This window comes from Maniola hyperantus, chromosome 15, assembly GCF_902806685.2.
Source record: "Maniola hyperantus chromosome 15, iAphHyp1.2, whole genome shotgun sequence".
Classification (NCBI taxonomy): domain Eukaryota; kingdom Metazoa; phylum Arthropoda; class Insecta; order Lepidoptera; family Nymphalidae; genus Maniola; species Maniola hyperantus.
The window spans coordinates 3,963,894-3,986,296 of NC_048550.1; the positions used below are offsets into that span (position 1 = coordinate 3,963,894).

At 38.6% G+C, this 22,403-nt stretch overlaps 1 protein-coding gene across 1 annotated transcript in view; it reads right to left on the minus strand.

Annotated features, from left to right (window-relative positions):
- The window catches only part of LOC117988719 (huntingtin-interacting protein 1-like), a 37,253-nt gene continuing 14,850 nt past the window's right edge, over positions 1–22,403 (minus strand). The window contains 25 exon segments of the mRNA XM_069503344.1: positions 1–1,926; positions 2,681–2,838; positions 3,331–3,560; positions 3,925–4,166; positions 4,639–4,865; positions 5,383–5,503; positions 6,123–6,277; positions 6,820–6,907; positions 9,401–9,809; positions 10,169–10,269; positions 10,606–10,715; positions 10,792–10,855; positions 11,226–11,322; positions 13,992–14,113; positions 15,046–15,153; positions 15,985–16,106; positions 16,691–16,874; positions 16,942–17,004; positions 17,006–17,024; positions 17,854–17,987; positions 17,989–18,009; positions 18,307–18,338; positions 18,341–18,442; positions 18,794–18,811; positions 18,959–19,064. Of these exon segments, the coding sequence (XP_069359445.1) occupies positions 1,897–1,926; positions 2,681–2,838; positions 3,331–3,560; positions 3,925–4,166; positions 4,639–4,865; positions 5,383–5,503; positions 6,123–6,277; positions 6,820–6,907; positions 9,401–9,809; positions 10,169–10,269; positions 10,606–10,715; positions 10,792–10,855; positions 11,226–11,322; positions 13,992–14,113; positions 15,046–15,153; positions 15,985–16,106; positions 16,691–16,874; positions 16,942–17,004; positions 17,006–17,024; positions 17,854–17,987; positions 17,989–18,009; positions 18,307–18,338; positions 18,341–18,442; positions 18,794–18,811; positions 18,959–19,064 (3,063 nt within the window). The 3' untranslated portion in view covers positions 1–1,896.

Below are 22,403 nucleotides of genomic sequence, written 5' to 3' on the forward strand. Positions count from 1 at the left end.
TAGATATTTTATTAGTAAACTGCATAATAGATCATATTTTATACAAATATTATAAATCACTTACAGAAATACAAAATTCATTTTAAGTCAATCATCACTCAATAAAGAAGTTCGCACACTACAGTACGCAAGCGGCGCATTTTACAAGCTGCTAAATGCGTGCCGATGACGAAATTTTAGTACTAAAAAATTAAAAATACGTACCATATGGCTTGTCTTGTAATGTGCGATCTGTACTATTGCACGTATAAATATAGGTAGAATACATTGATATTAGTGATGTTTATTAATTATTTATTTAAATAATAACATGATTATTTCATAAATTTTCCGTCAGTATTACAATTATTATTACTACAGAACCCTAAATCCGAGTCTGTGTTGGTGTCATTTTGCGTGAAACCATAATATTAATTATTATGTAGTATCTTATATACCAATCCTAATTAACTCTATAGGTACTTACTTTAGAGGCTCTAAACATGTTCAATGCCACCAACATGATAGTTTAGACTAAATAAATAAGTTGAAATGTGTGTATATAGTGTATACCTACTGTATATGTATGTAAAGTTCAACTATTATACTTGTTATGTATATCCATCGTACTCTAATTTAAATCTCATACGTATGGACCGTTAGAAACATGTGTAGGGCCCTTAAAGTTAGTTTAATAAGTATAAATAATATAAAATATACACGAATGTACGTAAATGTAAAGTTTATTTGCATAGCTTAGTCTTATTCTTAAAGCTTAATATCTGTCAATTACCACTGCTCAAACTTAATACTCACATCGACTATTATTATTCCGTACGCTACTTGTGTTTTACAAGCAAACTAAATTAAATCGACAGCACTTATAGTAGCGCTATCCTTTTCGTATAGTAAGTTGTGGAAAAGATCAGCTGAGGTTTATGTCATTTACTGATCGTTACAAAGCCGCATTTTTCAGCGCGTAATATTGCGGTCTTGGCGACGTCATAATATGAAATGTGCGATCATATTTATTGCTAGTAGCCAGCTTTTGAAAAATTTAATTAATTTACGATATTTAATATATTATTATTAAGTAAAATATTTTATTAGTGTATTTCAGTCAGAATACCAATAATACGTATTCGTTAGTCGCTTGGAATGGAATATAAATTGACTTATCTAAAACATCTGCGTAAAGTGTAAATACCTACGAGTATTTTAACACTCGATTTTATTTTATAATTATTTCGTAACACAGATTGTCTAATTTGGTATCCTAATATTGTAAATGTCAGTGTTAAAATGAAAATTATAAGGAATTGCCTTTACAAATCAAAAAGATATTTAGACGCATAAACTAACCGAATTACGGTACAGTACTACCACTTTTATGAGATACGCCTATAATGTACCTGCGCAGAAAACTATTCACGTCCAATTGTATCCTCTATGATCTAACACTTCGTTACTTTTCTATTTCGAATCTACTCGCAAATTCCTGAATGGAAGACGTTTATCTCTCTTAGATAATAAAAATGAGCAATTTTGATATAATTTTTTTTTAATGTTCGTTGTATAAAATTTAAATGCAGTTTTAGAATGATCGTTATGACAAAATAAACTGTTACAATCTGTTCAACCTAGCTGTAGAGATGAAGATTCTCAATTAAAATGTTGTCTTACAGCCGCACTCTATCTAAATCTCACATAAATCTGTCCATGCTAACTCCATCTAAAGTAAAGATTAACGACTCTGAGTGCGGGTGTATGACACTTGCATACATTTTGTTACTAATAATGTGGCTAATTCTGTTGAAAAATATGATAAATCTCGTGCAACGACAGCTACAGTGAAGGATGTGTGGTTTATAGTATGTCAAGTATAAAATGTTGTGTAGTGGCTACCCATTGCCTGCTTCACTCTTCGCCGTTAGTTACATTGCCGTTCTGAAACAGAAATCAAAAGCAATATAAATATTTGTGTACATGCACAATTTGGATTGAAGACCTTTAAGGGCTTCAAGCACGTAGATTTTTGCTCGAGTCAAACATTTTGACCGTTTACAAAATTTGCTTGAAAAGTCATTGACGCATGATTGATGCGATTTTATATTTTTGTTTGCTGCGACGTTCGGACACTGTTTAAGATATAAGAAAAGTGCCATTCGCTTGATCAAGCCGCTTGACGGGCGCATCAAGCGGCTTGATCAAGCAATACAAATCTACGTGCTTGACGTCAAGCCGCTTGACCGTCTCGGTATGTCTTTAAAGGGGTAAAGTTGTATGTAATTTAATAGTAACGTCATCCTTTTCGTAATATTCCCGAAGAAAAAGGATAATTTCTCGACCAGTCTCCAGTCAAATCAGTTTTATCTGGTTAAGGATCACTGAAGGTCGAAAAGTGGGATCTTAGATTAGACCATAAGACTTGAAATTAATGTGAAGCGTAGGTTACATTGGTACTGATTCTGAACGCACCTAAATTTTAGAGCGTTCACATTATTTTCTTAGTATAAGAAAAGCACAGACTAGTTTAATTTAATTTAGAACTGTCAAATCTCGTGACTTCAGGTAGCCAGTCGTGAGCCGTTTAAACAAATTTAAAATTCATTTTTCGTCCTTTTTTAGCAATATTAAAAAGAAAAGGATGCAGATACTCTAAATTTAGTCAAGAGAAAAACATCAGAATCGACGGCATTACCTCCTGCAGCTGCGCGAGGTGGTAGTGCCGCTTCCTTAGCGCCGCCAGCTTGGCGCGTTCTGCCTCCAGCGCGCTCTCCAGCTCCAGCGCGCGCACTTTACTGTCCATCTCCAGGCGCCGCGTGGCCGTGAGCGACAGCGCGGACGTGTCCAGCGCTTCTGTTTATACATAGCTAGCTTAGCGCACGATAATACTTTACTGTAACTACGGAATCTTTACGGGGTTCTGCAACTAAAGTTTAGATGACGTGAAACGGATGACATAGCCCACTCAAATATCTGTCATGTCATATGCATGTCATAGGCTGCAAACTGCCAACACCAGTCTCTGCTTTTTATCTAGTGCTTTGGTCTAAAAGTGTGGTGTAAATTGTTCACTTTTCGTTTTGTCTAAATAAAAATAAATAAATAAATAAAAAATATTCTTTAAGATCTTGCAATTTTTTTTTGTTGATAAAATCGATTTGGATATATGGATAGAACAACGGTAAGTACCTACGTGTCTGCTACATACTATGTCTTATATGAATAGAAAATACTATTTATTCAATTAAACTTGTACACTTTTGAATTGTCAAATGCATCTAAATACAACTGGTTCGGAATGCTTTACCTCTGAATCAAGCTGAGCGTGCGAGTTGTGTCACTCACCTTGGTCCCTGACGAGCGCGGAGGCGCCACGCACGGCGGCTACCACGGCGCCGGTGGCGGCGGCCACGGCGCGCGATGCGGCCGTCAGGCGGGCCAGCGCGGGCGCAGCGGGCGGCGCGCGCGCTCGCGACGCCGCCACCAGCTGCGCCGTGCTGCCCGCCACCTCGTGCGCGGCCGCCGACACGCCCTCCACGCGCCCCGCCGCGCCCACCGCCTCGTCCGCAGACGACCTGCACAACAACTGCGGTTGTAACTTCACCAAATAACTGCATCCTCATCTCCGGTTCACTATTGAGCAGGGTTCTTTTCTTAGAATGGGGTCATAGTCAACCACACTGGCCAAGTGCGGATTGGTAGACTTCACACACTTTTGAGATTATAACGGAGAACTATATTACTACTAATATAAAGTAGGTAGTAGTACTAAATTAAACTCATCAACTAATGGCTTCGCAGCGAACACATCAGCTTTGGACGCAGATATAAGTCCCTCTTATGGCGAGTCTTGGGGTCGCCGAGCTCGTTCTGCAGCTTCCTCGACTCTTGTACCAGCAGCTTAGCTGCACCCATCTGTAGAAGTGTAACTATACTTACACCAATAGCTTGGCAGCGAACACCACAGCCTTGGACGCAGATATGAGTCCCTCAGACCACTGCGGGTTTCTGCGGTACATCTTCTGGCGAGTCTTGGGGTCGCCGAGCTCGTTCTGCAGCTTGCGGGACTCCTGCACCAGCAGCTTGACTGCGCCCATCAGAGTCGTGCAAGCGTCTAGAATCTTCTCATTCACTTCTAGCTTCACACCGGAGTCGCCCGCCCGGCTGGCCGCTAACAAACTCTGTTGACCAAATAATGTACTCATGTATAAGGTTAGGAATGTACTCGAGATTGTTGAAAAAATTACTGACAAGAAGGATGAAGTTGATGCTTCTGTTTCGAAGATCGCTAGTAATTTTTTTTTTTATGCAAAATACGTAGAATGCACAAGTGAAGCCCTTTCATATGATACCCCACTTGATATAGTTATCTTACTTCGAAAGTTGAAAATAGCAATATTTGTTCATGACCACAATTTAATTTTTTTTGTGTGATGTAACCACAAATTCACGGTTTTCAGATTTTTCCCCCAATGTCTGCTATAAGACCTACCTACCTGCCAAATTTCGTCATTTTAGGTCAACGGGAAGTACCCTGTAGGTTTCTTGACAGACTGACAGACGGACAGACAGACAGACAGACAACAAAGTGATCCTATAAGGGTTCCGTTTTTCCTTTTGAGGTACAGAACCCTAAAAATGATATAGTTATACCTCGATCTGGCTGGCCGCGTCTTCGATCGCGCTGTCCATGTCAGCGAGCTCGTCGTCCACACTGCGCGTGCCGCTCGCGAGGCGGTCCGCGGCCGCCGCAGTGCGCGCGACACTTTGCACGTTCACGCGCGCCTCCATACACGACGCGCGGTCCAAGCTACCGCCCGTTATAGTCTCGAGGCATTGCTTTGTTGATGTGAGCATACTTCGGCATTCGTTGTTCAACTCTGAAAAGTAAGTATTGTTGAGCCAAGTTGTAATCCAACACGTAAAACGGCAGTTAACTGCAAAAAGTAGTATTTGACTTAACGCCAAAAAAGGAAATTTTCAAAATCAGTAAAATAATGTTAGTTTAAAAAAAAATTTTACCTCTCTTTTTAATTCCACAAATTACGCGAATTTGTTGAACGCGAAGCCGTCCTACACCTATTTGTTCTATGAAAGTATATACCTACTAATTTTTAGGGGTCCGTACCGGAAGGGTGCCAACCTAAAGGGGACCCTATTACGTAATAGGTAGAGAGTTGAACTTTTCAAAGAATGTGTATTTCTATTGCCGCTATAACAACAAGAAATAAAAATTTAAAAATGGCCGTAATGAATATTGAGATAAATCAAAAGTGTTATTTCTTGTACGATGGTACGGAACCCTTCGTGTGCGAGTACGACAGGCACTTGACCGATTTTTATTTTTAATGTGTTTTAGTATTTATATTTTTTTACAGTTTTATATTTTTTACTTACTGTCTGAAAGTTCCAAATCGGTGGATATATTGGAGAGATCGGCGACATACGCGGCCAGTTGTGCTGCATTGTGAGCTGCCAATATTGAGGACTTGGCCACTAGCTCCTCGTTGCCCTCGATCTGAAATGATAACCCTATCATAAAGCGATGAACGGACAACATTAAAGGCAGATCTTGCGCACGCGCACAAACCTTGCACGCATCCCGCATCATGAGAACATGATGTGGATGTGTCCACGAGTGGTAGTACGAGCACAGCTTGCACATGTTCACGAGTTTCTGGGAGTGAATCTAAATATATAAAAGGAAAAGGTGACTGACTGACTGACTGACTGATCTATCAACGCACAGCTCAAACTACTGGACGGATCGGGCTGAAATTTGGCATGCAGATAGCTATTATGACGTAGCCATCCGCTAAGAAAGGATTTTTGAAAATTCAACTCCTAAGGAAGTGGAATAAGGGTTTGAAATTTGCGTAGTCCACGCGGATGAAGTCGCGAGCATCCTTTCTTAGCGGATGTCTACGTCGTAATAGCTAGCTGCATCAGCCCGATTAATCCAGTAGTTTGAGCTGGAGTAGATTGATAGATCAGTCAGCCTCCTTATTCGCTAACTCAGTGCATAACTCTGAATGACAGTCACCGAGCTGCTGAGCATTGAAGATTTTCTTAAGATTTAACTATTTAAATAAAATTACAATTAAAACGCAGAAAAACTTGATCTACAATGTTATTACCTGGTCCTTTCTGGCGAGCTCCTCAAACGCCTTGGTAGCCAGCTGTGCTGCGAGCTTGTTGGCATCCTGCGCGTTGGAATGCTCGAAAGTAGATAACGCTTCATTCACTACTTCCAAGGCACTTTCGCCGGCACATGCCACCAATTTCCAAGATTCTGGATATGGAACGTAAGAAATGGATTATTTTATTACAAATTTCATTGTTGTTCCTGAAAGATAATTTTCTGAATTTTCCCAGATTTGCACGAATATGAAGTAAATGAGTATTTTTGACATTTCATTCAAAGTTTTTATGGAAAAACATGTAGATGCATATATGTTATGCCCGCAATACTCATTACCATAAGCCTTCGATGTATGATTAGTCTACTATTTTCGAAAAACTAACTAATATTTGAATTTTCGCGGCTGGATGTATCAAACCACCTTAAAAAATAAGCCTCAATAGCTCAACGGGTAAAGGAGTGGACTGAAAACCGAAAGGTGGCCGGTTCAAATCCCGCCCGTTGCACTATTGTCGTACCTACTCCTAGCACAAGCTTTACGCTTAATTGGAGGGGAAAGGGGAATATTAGTCAGCTATTAACTTGGCTAATATTCTTTAAAAAAATAAAAAATGTATATGTGCATAAAATATGTTAAGTCACTTTGTTAAAATTTTTATACTCTTTTAATTGAATTTGGAACGAATACTTACGTTTTTTGATAAGTGCATTCGCTTCGTCCAACTGTATTCTGAGCGACGCCATGTCGGCCTCAAGGACTGTGTTTTGTTGCAACAAATCCTGTAATTCACACTCTGCGTTCAATCTTTCGCTCTCCGTATGTTGTAATCTAGCTTCAGTTAACTATCGTGATGCCAAGAAGTAAGGTATACTTAACGTAATGCCATTGAAGTTGACAGTCCAAAGCAGAAATTATCGCCCAGACGGAGATCGGCATGCGAAATTTTGTAGAATTATAGAGGCAGAGCGCAGTTGGAAAGTAAAACATGCCGTTAGAGTTACATGCAAATAAGATAAGAAAATTAGAAATTAATTATTGACGATGCACAATCAATGAAACAATACAAAAAGGCTTTGACATAACAAATTAATTTAGTAACTATTAACAAATTTAGTAACAATTAACAAGAAAATCAGAAAAGAACATATCAAAAAGTATAGGGTAAATAATTAGAAACATTTATGGATGTATTGAATTTATAACTAAGGACGCAACACAAAGGCGCAATTAGTCGGTTTATTTTATAATAAAATAAAAAATAAAAATATTTTTTATTTAATTAAACTTTTACAAGTACTTTTGAATCGTCAAATGCTTCTAACATTTACCATTAAAACATGGGTTTTAAACGAACGAGCAAATTACATTTTCTCTGCCTACTTCTCTCTGTATAAACAGTTTATTGTTATGTAAATTCTCTTTCTATAAACAAAATGTTTATAGAAAGAGAATTTACTAGAGAAGGTTGAATGAGCATTTGCTCGTTTAGTCTGAATTCACCTAAAGACAATAAATGAAGGATAGCAGTACAAAATCAGCAATGAAACATTAATGAAAAAACAATTTACGCTTAACCATGGTGCTCCATCGATGCAACATCGAGAATGAAATTAATAAAGAAAACCATCTAATCCCGCCGCAAAACATTAACTAACACATTAACTACAGTACGCGGCCGAAAGTGATGAACACCGGTCTTTAGAATGACATTTCACCTTTGTAGAGCGTTGTCACTCATACCTATATGACGCTTCGTGGGTCTCAACGACAGAGAAATCTGCTGTCTCCTGCTAAAGATCGATGTTCATCACTTGTGGCCGCGTACAGTAAAGCATTTCGTATAAATGACATAATATGTTGGAGACAATACTTTTTCTCAAATGACGGGAGTTAATCTTTAAATAAGTGCCCACACATAATAATCATATTCAACCTTAGCCCAAACCCTATTATTTTACTTTGCGACAAATCGACAACGACCAGCCACCCTTGTTAGTCTAACCTGAATTTCTTTATCTTTCGCGGAGGTAGCTACAAGTAAATTGTCGATGTTTACGTGTGTTCTAATATTGTCTTCCTTTAGTAGTTCTAGTTCAGTAATTTTAGGTATTAGATTATCAATAGTATTTTGTGCTTTACTAAGAGCCTCATCTTTTTCTAATATTACACTTTCTATTTTATCTAACCATATGTTTGTTTCAGCATCTTTATCACCTTCCAATCTCGCATAGTCAGTTTTCAAATTTTCTATTTCAAGTTTCAACTCGTTTTCATTATCTCGTTTTTCTTTGTAAACTTTGTCTAACTCAACAGTCAAATCAATGTTTTTGCTTTGCCATTCCATTATAGATTTTTCAAGTTCCTGATAAAATAAAATAAATATATCATAACCGAATAGATTTTTTATCGTTAGTGTATAAGACTTATATTACTTTTAAAACAAACCTGTTTGTCTACAATCATGGTCCGACATTCCAGAGCTTTTTGAGACAGTGAAACCTGTAATTCTATTCTATTTTCCTGTTCTTGTCGCACCTTTGTATCTAGTTTCTTAATTTGTTCTACATATCCCTGTATAAGTATTTCTAACTGTTCCTTTTCTTGGAGAAATTCGTTAATTTTTTGTTTAAGCTCATTTATTTCGTTGGACTGCTCTTGAATAAGTTGTTCTTTGCTATTTTCAATATTTTTTATTTCATTTTGTAATAAAATAAGTTTTTCAAGAGCTTCCTTTATTTCATTATTTTTCTCATTTAGAATATTTTCAAATTTCTCGTTTTTTAAAGACAACTCCTCTTTTAATTCCTGACATTGTGATTCAAAACTATTTTGTGCATCAGTCAATTTAGTTTGCAAAGTATTCAAATCACCCTCTAACATATTAGTGTTACTCACATATTCCTAATAGAAACAATTATTCATTACTATGAAACTTAGGCTAAGATTTATAGAGCGGACTTTAACTTGCTCAGTGACTTGTGATGTATGCTTCTCACATAAATCTGTCTCGTTTTAACTCTAAAGTAAAGTCTGAGCATAGTCAAAGTACGCTCTATAGATCTCAGCCTGAGATCTGATATTACTATAGATGTGGATTATTTTGTTATTATGGTCATGCTTACATTTTAATGAGCCAAATTTTTTGTTACCAAAAAGCTGCTTTTCACCCTTTCTATATTAGTTAGTAAAAGATAGGATGCAATATTGACATGCTATTGTTAATTTGAACATTACAAGCATATTGTATGGAGAATTTTCAAAAGATAACTCACCTCCTTTTCCTGTTCATATCGCTGTTTCAGTTCAGATAACTGTTTAAGGGCATCTTCTTTCTCTTCTATCACTTTTTTGTACTCATCAGTGCTCTTAGCTCTAAGTCCTACTAATTCCTCCTTTACTTTATTTAACTCACTATCTTTATCTGTTACTTCTGCTTTTAATTTTTCAATACTTTCTTTCGCCTCTTTCAGATCGCTTACTAAAACTGTAAGTTTCTCTTGTTGTTCAGTGGTAGCTGTCTTATGCTCAATTTCTAAAGTTTCAATTGATGCTTTGAGGGATTCTAACTCTGCTTCTTTGAGCCTAGACTGTTCTAGATCACTTCGGAGGTGTGATATCTCATTTTTGTACGCTTCTATTTCTTCACTTGAGGATGCGCTTTGTTGGAGCAGTTCGACATGCCTAGATAATAGACAAATATAATAGCATATAACAACAGCCAAATTAGTCAATATATATAAAAAGAAAAGCTAACTGTCAGTCAGTCAGGAAGTCAAGCCAGTCAAACTACGCACAGCTTAAACTACTGGACGGATCAGGGCTGGGTATGCAGGATAGCTATATGACAGACGTCCTCTAAGAAAGGATTCTTTAAATTCAACTCCTAAGGGAGTAAAATAGGGGTTTGAAATTTGTGTAGTCCACGCGGACGAAGTCGCTGGGATAATCTAGTAAATAATAAATCCAAAAATTGTACACAACAAGCTATAATTTACAGGTAAAGACTACTTTAAAATATTTTTCGAAAAGATTTGACTTACTTCGTCCGATCGTTCAGTTGTTGTTGCAACGCAGTTTTAGCACTTTCATGTTGGGCCGCGGCGGCTCGCAAACTTGCAGACAATTTGTCAACCTCCGCTTTCTAAAACAAAAATCTTGTAATTTTAGTTATATTATTAACTAGCTGATGCCCGCGACTTCATTCGTGTGGATTTAGTTTATTAAAATCCCGACTCACACTTGGCTGGTTTTTCTCTTAGTCGAGTTGTATGCCGCATTATTGTCCCAAGAGAAGATCCTACCATTATGGCATTTATGGAAAGGGGTCACGACCTTCATCAATAAGGAATACGACGTCGCTTTGACTAAACCATAATAATGTTAATGGATTTAAAAAAAGTTATTGGTTTATCAAGTTATTGGTTAATTGGTTGGTTGGTTATATTCATACAAATAAACTATTTCATTTCATCCTGACCTGTCTTATCAATGCAATATGTTCTTCCCTCAACTGTGTGTAAGCTCCTTTTAACTTTTGGAATTTCTCATCGAGTACTTTAGATTTTTCCTCCGTATCCGTGAGTTTTTCTGTAAGAACACAGAATTCATACGTAAAATAATTTGTTTAGAGTTTACATTTCAGTTTATTGTTTTGTATACTTACTTTTGATTTGTGGTGTCTCAACTAATAAAACTTCAGCCTTTTGTTTTTCTTCCTCAAGCTCATTCTAAAAATAAAAAAGAATGTTCATAGTACATAGAGTACGCAGCAGAAAGTAATGTACATAGACCTTTGGCTTTGAAGAGTGAAACGTTATAAGTATAACGCTTTGTCGGTCCCAACGACAGAGACAATGCTCTACAATTTTTTTGCGTTAACGTACATATGTAATAACAAAAATTTGTATATGGTACGACAGGTCGAGGGTTGCGCGCGCGTGACGTGCAGGTGCGCCCCCCCCCCCTCCCTCATACCCCGATTGCCATCTCAACCTGTCGCGGACTATACATGTCTATGTACATGAATATGAAAATAGGAATCATTTTTGTAAGCACACTGTCACCATCTTCAAAAACAATAAAATAATATAAGGTCACCTTTGTGGCACGAAGCTGGGACTCCATCCTTGTGCAATGTTCCCTCATTGATCCGAGCATTGTGTTCCTTTCTTGTATTATCTGCGACACTTCGGACCTGCGCAAAGGAATATATTTCTCTATAATCTTTTGTAATTTTACTTGTTCCATCCATACGAGAATAATGATTAATGACAGATTCCATTGAACTGGTAGGATATTAAGAGAAAATTTTTGTGATGTTCAAAAAGCCAGAAGTTTTTTTTAAATTCCACTACAAGTTAGCCCTTGACTGCAATCTTACCCGTATCTGGTGGTAAGTGATGATGCATGGAATGGACGATGGAAGCGGGCTAACCTGGAAGGAGTATTGCGGTTTTTATTAAACCTTTGGTTTCTACACGGCATCGTACCGGAACGCTAAATCGCTTGGGGGCTACTAGTCATACTATGACGTCTATTATTCTAGATGACTTGAATTCTACTAGCTGCCGGTAGGGTGGTTACGAGCCAATAACAAAACAAGTAAAATATAGTAGGTTTTTAAAATCCCGTTGGAATTCTTTGATTTTCCGGAATAAAAAGTAGCCTATGTCAATCCGTTGCACCGTTGCGACGTGATTGAAGGACAAACCAACAAACCAACAAACCAATAAACTGACAAACCGAGAAACACACTTTCGCATTTATAATAAGGGTACTGATTCACCACAATATTCAGCTCAGAGTACTATGTACATAGAATTTTCACAGAGTGCAGTGTTGCTAACTTTGAAATTTTATTTCCGCATTTTTCATGAGTTTTTTTTCCTTCTTTCCACGCACGTGCAAATTGTGGAACCAACTCCCATCGGCGGTGTTCCCACTAGATTATAACATGGGGTTATTCAAGGGGCGGACCAACAAATTCCTAAAATACCGGCAACGCATCGGCGGTTCCTCTGGTGCTGCAAATGTTCATGGGCGGCGGTAATCACTTAACATCAGGTGATCCGCCTGCTCGTTTGCTCGCTATAGATTCTGGTGTACCTATAACTCCCCATGGGTAAAACCATAGAGCAGAAACAAAGAGGAGTTGGCCTAAGCAACTGTGCACTGTGATTTTCAACTAGGTCCTGACGTCATCACTGTGGGCGGGGCCTTAGTTAGTATGCTGTCTGCGTTCGTCAGGTTCACATATATTGAGACTCGTATTATCGGTGTGTTTTCGCGTTTTTAAGAACAAAAGGATGAAGTGTTGTGTTTTATCGTGTCAAAGTTATTCAGACAGACGTTCTGATTAGTGGTGTCAAATACTGTTAAACTTACATAATATAATATCAATAATTGTTATTAAAATTTATTGATAAATAAACACGTTAAAAATATAACACTGACTAAAAAAAAAAACACGATACCTACCCCACTTGATTTCATCTTACTTTGAAAATTGAAAACACTACTTTCATGAACACATTTCAATTTATTTTTGGTGATGTAACCAAACGAGTCGCAGGGAGCCGCTGGATTCAGGCGCCGCAAGACCGTGACGTGTGGAGTGGAAGTCACTCCAAGAGACTTATGTCCAGCAGTGGACGTCTATCGGTTGATGATGATGATGATGATGATGATGACGTGACCAGAAATTACGGATTTCAAATTTTCCCCCTTGCGTGTGCTATAAAACCTAGGTAGGTACCTACCTACCTGATAAATTCATGATTCAAGGTCCATGGGAAGTACCCTGTAGGTTTCTTGACAGACAGACAGACAGACGGACGCACAGACAGACGGACGGACGGACGGACGCACAGACAGACGGACGGATGGACGCACAGACAGACGGACGGACGGACGCACAGACAGACGGACGGACGGACGCACAGACAGACAGACGGACGGACAGACAACGAAGTGAGCAAAATAACAACACCATCAAATTACCCGAAAAATAAACTAGCAAAAAGTCTATGAACGCGCACTATCGTTAATCGAACAGTATCGGTAATAAACAGAAATAACAAAAATTTCGACTATTGTATTATTTATGTATCAAATCAAAGCATCAACAAAAATAACAAAATTATTTAACTTATTTATTAACACTTCGTAGGTATTCGATGGGAACAACAAAATCATTTGATATGCTAAATTTATCATCATATCGATGTGGTGCTATTTAACATTAGTTGACTTGCTATTTTTAACCATATTCAATGCATCGGTATTTTTAGCGCATGACGTAATCGGTCGCAATCGGTAGGTATAATGTCGTCGCGCACGCGTTTTGCACCGCGCGCCCCCTTCGAAATTTAATTTCCTGGAATCTTCGCGCTACCTACTTAAGTACCTACTGCAGCTACTTAGAACGTAGGTATAGGTCCTAACTATAATAATTTGTATTTTTTGATTTAATAATATTTTTTTATTTAAAATTGTTAAGTTTTAGTATCGCAGTTAATCAACAAACTTTAATATGTGTTAAATTAACAGGTTAATAAATAAATTGGTCACCTCTAGTTCTGATGCTATGAATGTATCACATTTCATTTGTAAGTAATTTTATACGTAATTATTAAAATAGTTCTAGATTATTGACATCTAGTGTGAGATAGCTGAACTATGTAGTGACATCAATATATCGGTGTTAGGTCGCTAAGCGAGTAGTTTTGCTACTAACCCGCAGATGGAAAATTGAGAAGTGGCGGCGTTCCACAACCCTCACCCCGCAAAATGTCACTCGATATTTCATAGGGAAATCTTAATACAACATCTCCTCTTTGTTTCTGCTCTATGGGTAAAACTTACCGCATTCGTCTGAGCTCGTTTTGAAGGTGTTCGATGAGTCGATCTCGCTCCACTATAGGGTCAGGGATCGGAGAGGGCGTGGCGCGGGTGTCCACCATATCCATGTTATCGGGAGTTGTCACCTAACAAACATAAGTATTGCATTCATTTATTAGGTACTACATGATGGCCGCGACTTCATCCGTTGGATTTAATTTTTAAATCCCTTGGGAACCTTTCGATTTTCCGGGATCAAAACTAGTTCTATAGTCTGTATACCTTTCGTCAATATCGGTATAGATATACATACAGACACATTTTTGCTTTTACAATACTAATATGGAACATCTGCAAGATTTAAGTTTATTTGAAATGCAGTGGAAACTCTTTGTCAACATCATTATCAACAGCCAGTATATATCCACTGGACTTGTTAAGTTCAACATTGCCTATCTTTGGCTTCTGCATACCAACTACTCTCCGGATATCATCGCTCCACCTAGGCGAGGAACGCTATATACTGCACATAGATAATACATAATATACTGGAATAGATGCGCCACTGACAACTCTGCCGTTTTTAACTACACGACCTCTCCACTAGATGGCGCTAGCATATTATATAATCCTACGCACCTAGTATCTAGCTCCTATAGTACCTTTGCTAACTTTTGAGGGTTTATTAAGTATTTGTGTAAATAATCTAAAACAGATAACCACAACGTGAAAAGAATCTATCGTTTTGTGGTTTTTTGCTTATAGATTTATATGCACAATAGTGAGATTTAAGTGCACAATAGTGACATCTAGTACAGTTTGAAGGCTCTATGCGAATTTATTTAGCACGTCCTGAGCGCTAGATGGCACCGCTTTCCATACATTAGGTTTGTATTAGTTGAATGTACGTCACTGTCACCCCCATGATACTGCATTTGCCGAGACGCGGTCTTTCGATGACGACGAATCTATAAATGTAAAATTCATGATCCGTCCTTTTTTAGCAATATCAAAAAGAAAAAGATGCAGATACTCTAAATTTAGTTTAGAGAAAGACTAGAAAATCGGCGCCAAGTACCTGGCTAATAGTATCGGACGTGTCGATCAGAGAGCCCACGGTGTCGATGTCGTCTGGCGGCTGTTCCGGGATAGAGACCACTGGCGCCACGTAAGTGCCAAAATCACTCTGAAAACAGGTGCACTTTGAATTTTCACCAATACGAAATGATTGATGATTGATGATGATGATGATGATGATTATTTTGACAACTATTCAAAACGCGCACTTAGTAAGCGATATTATATGAAATAGTTAAATGTGACGTCACATAATAATGACGTACTTTTATAGTTTAATCGATAATTTAAAATGGCTATTACACTTAAAACTACGAAAGAACGTAGATTTTACGTATTTTGGAAGACCCTCTACGTAATAATCATTAAGAAAAACAAAATCTTGAAAGGCCGGCAACGCATTGGCGGTTCCTCTGGAGCTGCAAATGTTCATGGGCGGCGGTAATCAATTAACATCAGGTGACCCGCCTGCTCGTTTGCTCGCTATTTTTATTTAAAAAAAAGAATGGAAGGACTGTGAATTAGATTTATGTTGCAAATCACTCGGACGATAGGATATTTCAGCCAGAGATTGAAAATAATGAAGCGGTACTAGTAATATTACTAAGTTCACGTAAAAATTATCACCACTATATCGTCTTAAAAATCCGACAACCGACCATCAAAAAGTGTAATTTATTACCTATTTTGAATAAAATATTTGACTTTGACTTTGACTAGGATAAGAGTACGTGAAAGAATCGAGACGTAAATTAGCCAGTCAGGATTGTTCCATGTGTTTCTAACTTCTGATAATAATTAGAATTCCTAAATTCAGAGTTAAAGGATTTGCCTGTAAGAATGATACAATGAAGTTCTAAAATATTTGAAAATGTCATTTCGTAATGACATTTTCAAATATTTCGTAATTTGGTCAAAGTATGGTAATTCTCGTTTTTACCTGCAGTAAGAAATTAGGCGGATTGGAAGGCAGAACCGGGAGCGTTAACAAGTTCCTGTAGTATTGTAGACTGCTCGCGTGTTTATAGAAGGAGCTTAGTTTTCTTGAACTGATGCCGAAATCTACAAAAACACATCAAAATTACAATATTCTTAATTTTGTAAGCTGGGTTGTGATGGCAATCGGGGTATGAGGCGGGGGGATGCCCCGCACACCCGCACGTCACCCGCGCTCGCTCGCACCGAGTTAGCACGGGGGCTGTGCACGGTGTGGGTGTGCGGGCCGTTTCCTCCCCGATTGTCTTTTCGACCAGTTCGACCTGTTTCAGGTATGGAAATTCGAAAGGCTATAACGATTTTATTCATCGTTGTAGCCTTTCGAATTTCGATACCTGAAAAGTATTAACTTTGTCGAGATCAAACTCGTAATTTTTTTTTAAGAATATCAGCCATGTTAAGTGACTAATATTCCCCTTTCCTCTCCAACTAAGTGTCAGGCTTGTTCTAGGAGTAGGAACGACAATAGTGCAACGGGCGGGGTTTGAACCGTCGTCCTTTCGGTTTTCAGTCCACTCCTTTACCGGTTGAGCTATTGAGGCTATAATTGAAATCAATGCTACCAACCGACATTCGACATGAGTTCGCTGTTGCGTGGCCCTGAGTATCAAATTCCAAATTTAAAAAAGCCATACAAATCTATTAGGTACAAACCTCTCTCCGATGCCCGGCCAGAACATCAGGAGGTAGGGAAGCGTGGAGTCGGAATAGAAGGCGCACATTGCAGTCATAGATGTGCGAAGAGTCTTGAGCGCAAGGAATCAATGCTGCCAACCGACACTGGCCGCTCGCTGTCATCGAGTTCGCTCGAGCGTTGCCCAGACTGTCGAATACCTAAAAGTGTAGTCAGATTTTAAATATACGTAACTATATCAATGATAACATCACCATCTCAGTGAACCATGCGTGAATAATACATACCTGCAGCTTGTAACGTGAGTATATCGTCCATATAGTCAAATAGTTTCCACGCAAATCTGAAAACTGCAACGAATTTTAAACTATCACTCATATAACATAGATTCAACCGAGGTGGCTATATAACCGCCCGTGTGTGCCTGTCGAATTTTCAATTCGGTGGAATTGTGACGTCATCATCAATTGAGAACAAATCGACTGATTTGGCCGATTTTTCGCAGTGTTCGTAAAGAACAAGGTTTTTTGTCTTTGGCGAAATATATTTTTTTTAATTCTCAAATATAATTAAGTATACTATACTTTAAGGACACATCAAGATTAAAATTGAGGTAACTAAAAATAAACTTAGAAATGTTCAACGTATAAGTCAATATTACATCCTCAAATCAACGGAACCTTTTGATGCCAGTTCCACCTTTCCCTTTTAAAGATTGCCACCCTATTTTAGTGTGAAGGTATGTCTTGGGGATTTTTTATATGATAGGGGATTTCAGGTCATTTGAGGTAAAATCCTACTTCAGGTGGTGTTCACCCGATTTTTCATACAAATAACTCCCTGATGTATAAAAATGAGAACGTCAGAATTCCACCGAATTAAAAGTCAGAGTATAGTCGATAGTTGCCCGGCAACTCAGTCGACGCCCGACGGGCATCTCAAGAATTAGTAATTTTATATGGAAGAAAGTAATGTAATTACAGTACGCTGGCAGAAAGTAATGTATGTACATCGACCTTTAGAAGGACATAGCAGATGTGAGCATTGTCTCTGTCGTTGAGACCGACAAAACGTCATATAGGTATCAGTGTCAGAGACAACGCTCTACAAAGCCGGAATGTCATTCTAAATGGCCGATGTACATTACTTTCTGCCGCGTGCTGTAGTTAGTTGACTTACTAGTTGTTGACGTCATTTTCGGCGATCGCGTCCAGCTCATCGACGGTCAGTAACATATTGCGGGGAAGCGGGATTTCGCGCGTGAACTTTAGCTTCGTCCCAGTAGGTTGCAGTATAAAATTAATAAGTCTACCGGTATCCTTCTCGAAGATGTACCTGCAATAGAAAAAATACGTACATATTTATTGTGTTACGTGTGTAAAGACCTCATCCATAGCTTGCCGAGGTTCTCGATCATGTATATGGGTACTGTGAGTCGTTGAGGTAGCGCTGGAAGGTTGTTATTAAATGGCGACTGGTTTTGTTACAGTGCGTAAAGACCTCACCAATTTCTTGATCATGTATATTGCGCTGCAAGTCATCGAGGCAGGGCGGGATGGCCCTCACGGCAGCAGCAACGCTAGCGGGGAGGATGTTATTAATGGCGACTGTTGCAGTGCGTAAAGACCTCACCCATAGCTTGCCGAGGTTCTCGATCATGTTATATGGCGCTGCGAGTCGTCGAGGCAGGCGGGGTGGCCCTCGCGCAGCAGCTTGTGCGTCACGTGGCAGAACTTCCACGCCACGATGCGGTTGTCCTGCAAACGGCCTGCCGGATTGCCACCATCCCTACGAAATCATACTCTGTCATGTCTCGTACTTCAAGGAATATTATAAATAAGGGTTCCGTTTTTCCTTTTGAGGTACGGAACCATAAAAAGAATTAGCGAAATCGGTTCAGCTGTTCTCGAGATTTGCGATCAGCAACACATTTAGTGATTCTTTTTTTTATATAGAGATTTACAGAAGACAAAAAATGTATATTAAGAACCAATATATTGTTCTTTGGATTTATTTTTGTATGAGTTGCTAAAAAATTGGCAAACACGTTTGTCTCATTATTAAATACAGCAAAAATGTATGTTTCCATACATTTTTAATTTTTAACCCCGTCTTTAACGGATACCTATCGTCCAAAGTTTTGTAAAAAATATCAATTTATATGATAGCTATTTTGAATTTTTATTAAAAGTTTCTGAACGTAATTCAAGCATAGAAATTTAAATTCTTTACGTCTGAAGCTTATAATTTCAGCACGCATTTTGTCATCGATTTCTTACCCCATAAGTAGTCGCGCTCTGCTCCTGAAAAGTGCCAATGATAGTGCTTCGGACATGTTTCTCTTTGACGGGTGTCTCTATTGTGTTTATAGCTTTCTGTATAGCTAATGTCTGGAAAAGAAAAACAAGCTTAATAAATCTGGAACTAACAGCCGTATCAGAGTCGCTAATCGTTAGTTAAGATTGAGTTAAAACGAGACAGAGCGATAATCTCTCACATAAATCTGTCTCGTTTTAACTAATCTTAACTAACGATTAGCGACTCTGAGTGCGGCCCGGGAATAATTCGTAAACGCAAATGTTATTGCTGCATTTTGTATTGGAGCCAGGCTGTTGACACGGCCCGTGTTTAACAACTTGATGCCTAAATTACTACACAAGATCAAGGGGAAGGTAAACCGTGGTGACAGGTTTTACTTATTCCACTCTATAGACTACATCCACAGTTTGCTGTTTATTTTTGAATTTTACATATTATGGGTAAGGAACTCTAATTAAGGACTTCTGAAAATTGACGTGCTTATTTTAAGAGAATTATAACATCCCTTATTTATGTGTGGCCGTTTAATCTCACTCATCGTTTTTAGTTAGTTTTTTACATTTACAGGCAGAGGCGTCTCTAGCCCTTGTGGCGCCCGTGTGCAACCAGTACCCTGGCGCCCTCTAGTCTAGTAGGAGCAGGGTCAAAATGGAATACTAACAGTTATATTTTCAAACGGAAATTCGGATGCAAATGGTGCAATTTTAAATGATGACGGCGTCGGCCATAACACGAGCGCAGGGTCTTTGAGAGCGCCGGCATCGACGCATCTTTGGAGGTGTCGCATTAGAGGGCGCTCGGCGCCCCCTTAGACCCGGCGCCCGTGTGCGCCGCACACCCTGCACCATAGGTAAAGGTCGTGTCGACTCGACCCGTGTTTACAAACTGGGTGCTAATAATAATGCACAAGATCAACGTGAAGGTAAACTGTGGGTGGTTTATTTATATCCACCCTAAGACTACATATAAACGTCCACAGATTGCTGTTTATTTTGATTTCAACAGTATAAACTCATGATTTTAAGCTTATTTCGTGGTTCAACGACATATTGTATTGTATAAAAACCGGCCAAGTGCGAATCAGACTCGCGCATTGAGGGTTCCGTAGTACAATCGTATTTTATCGTCATTTTGCACGATAAATCACAAACTACTTACTAGATCTCGTTCAAACCAATTTTTGTTGGACCTTTGCATGGTAATGTACCTACATCATATTTTTTAGTTTTATCATTCTCTTATTTTAGAAATTACAGAGAGGGGGAGGGGGACCACATTTTACCACTTTGGAAGTGTCTCTCGCGCCAACTATTCAGTTTAGAAAAAAATGATATTAGAAACCTCAATATCATTTTTGAAGACCTATCCATAGATCCCACACGTATGGGTTTGATGAAAAAAATTTTTTTGAGTTTCAGTTATAATTAGTATGGGGAACCCCAAAATTTATTGTTTTTTTTTCTATTTTTGTGTAAAAATCTTAATGCGGTTCACAGAATACATCTACTTACCAAGTTTCAACAGTATAGCTCTTATAGTTTCGGAAAAAAGTGGCTGTGACATAAAGACAGAGAGACAGACGGACATGACGAATCTATAGGGGTTCCGTTTTTTGCCATTCGGCTACGGAACCCTAAAAACAGGTACATACCACGATGGGTACTGTCTATTACAGCTCGTAGGTACTTCACCTGTCGCAGCACTGCAGTGCCATCGTGACCACGACTCATGCACCTGAGTCGAAATATCGGCAGTTAAAAATCGCATAATTAATCGTGGTATGTACCCGTTTTATACAATACAGTATCAACTCATTTACAAAATAGAATAGACCAGCTGATCTAAGTTAGCTGAGCTGAGCTAAGCCTATTTTCTTGAGTGGGGTTTTTAAATATCGGCAAAGGATGAAATTTTCAAAATTTGACTTTCATCTTCGTTTCTTATGGAGGTGAAATTTCCAAAAATCTTGATACACGTCATGTTTCTTCATTATTAACCGGAATCTCTAATACCATGGACATAACGTGAAAAACGACGAACTTTCATACAAACTTTCTTCCCCTATTTAATTTTCTTTGGAATTTCTAAAACCCGTTTTTATTAGTGAATGTCTACATCACAAAAGGAACCTACTGCCGCAAGTTTCTGACCCCAGTGGTTTAGGTTGTGCGTTGATAGATCAGTCAGTCCAGACTCCACCAGACAAATCTTTTTAAATCGAAAAAGGAATCGCATATTTTTTTTCTTTTTTAATCTTTTATTAACAGGCTTTTAACATTATATTACTTAGCAAACTTATAACTACAAACAATTAAGAAAGAACATAGGTAATATCTAAGTGCTAAAGTACTATAAATGGACATAAAGCCCAGAAGGAAATACCAACCTACAAACGTTACAGGTACCTATATCCATTTATTACACTGACCCAGGAAGGCGTTTTGTACGTGTGAATTAGTGTATGTAGGTCTTTGTATGTGCATTAAGTATGTGTATGACGTCAGATTCACGTGCTCAAGGATGACGAATGAATACTGAGCATGCAAACTTACGAGGACCTACATAATAAAGTATAGTATGCGACAGATTGAGATGTCAATCGGGCTATGAGGCGGGGAACGGTCCGCACATCTGCACGTCACCCGCGCTCGCCCGCATCTGGTTAGCGCGGGGGCTGTGCGGGTGTGCGGGGCGTTCCCTTCCCCGATTGCCATCTCGACCTGTCGAGGACTATAGGTATCCTACATAAGCGTTCCAAAGTTAAACACTGCACTAGATATAATATACCCAATGATAGCGTGCTACATGCGAAGTAACATGTTTTAATACAAGGAAAGTAATTGACCACGTAAATGTGGGAAACTCAACGGTTAAATCAGAACTTAGCCACTAAATAAAGATATAGTTTAGCTTAAAGGTATGATTCCGAACCACGCTGCACGCAGCAGCAGAGCTGCCGCAACAGTCCTGTCGCGGCACTACTGGTCCCTATACAATCTCTATAAAAATATGACATTACATTCCGAGCTAGGCAGCAATGTCGCGGCAGCAATGTAGCGGAACATGCGGCAGCGCTGCTGCGTGCAGCGTGGTTCGGAATCATACCTTAAGGCCGCGGATACGACTGTCAGTTTTACTTACATAAGTAGCTTGCATGATTAACTTGCCATAAATTTACTAAAGGCTCATAAAAGTACATTTGTTGTCAAATAATTACGTACCTACTTAAACTACTTACGTGAGTAAAACTTACAGGTGTAATCGCGTCCTAATGGCGTTTGTGCACTCATCCATATTCGGTTCGTATCCGTGATTTTTCAAAGTGAAAAATACGAATCTAATGTACGTATTTGTATGACGGCTCATACAAATACGTACATTCGATTCGTATTTTTTTTTACGGATCTGTA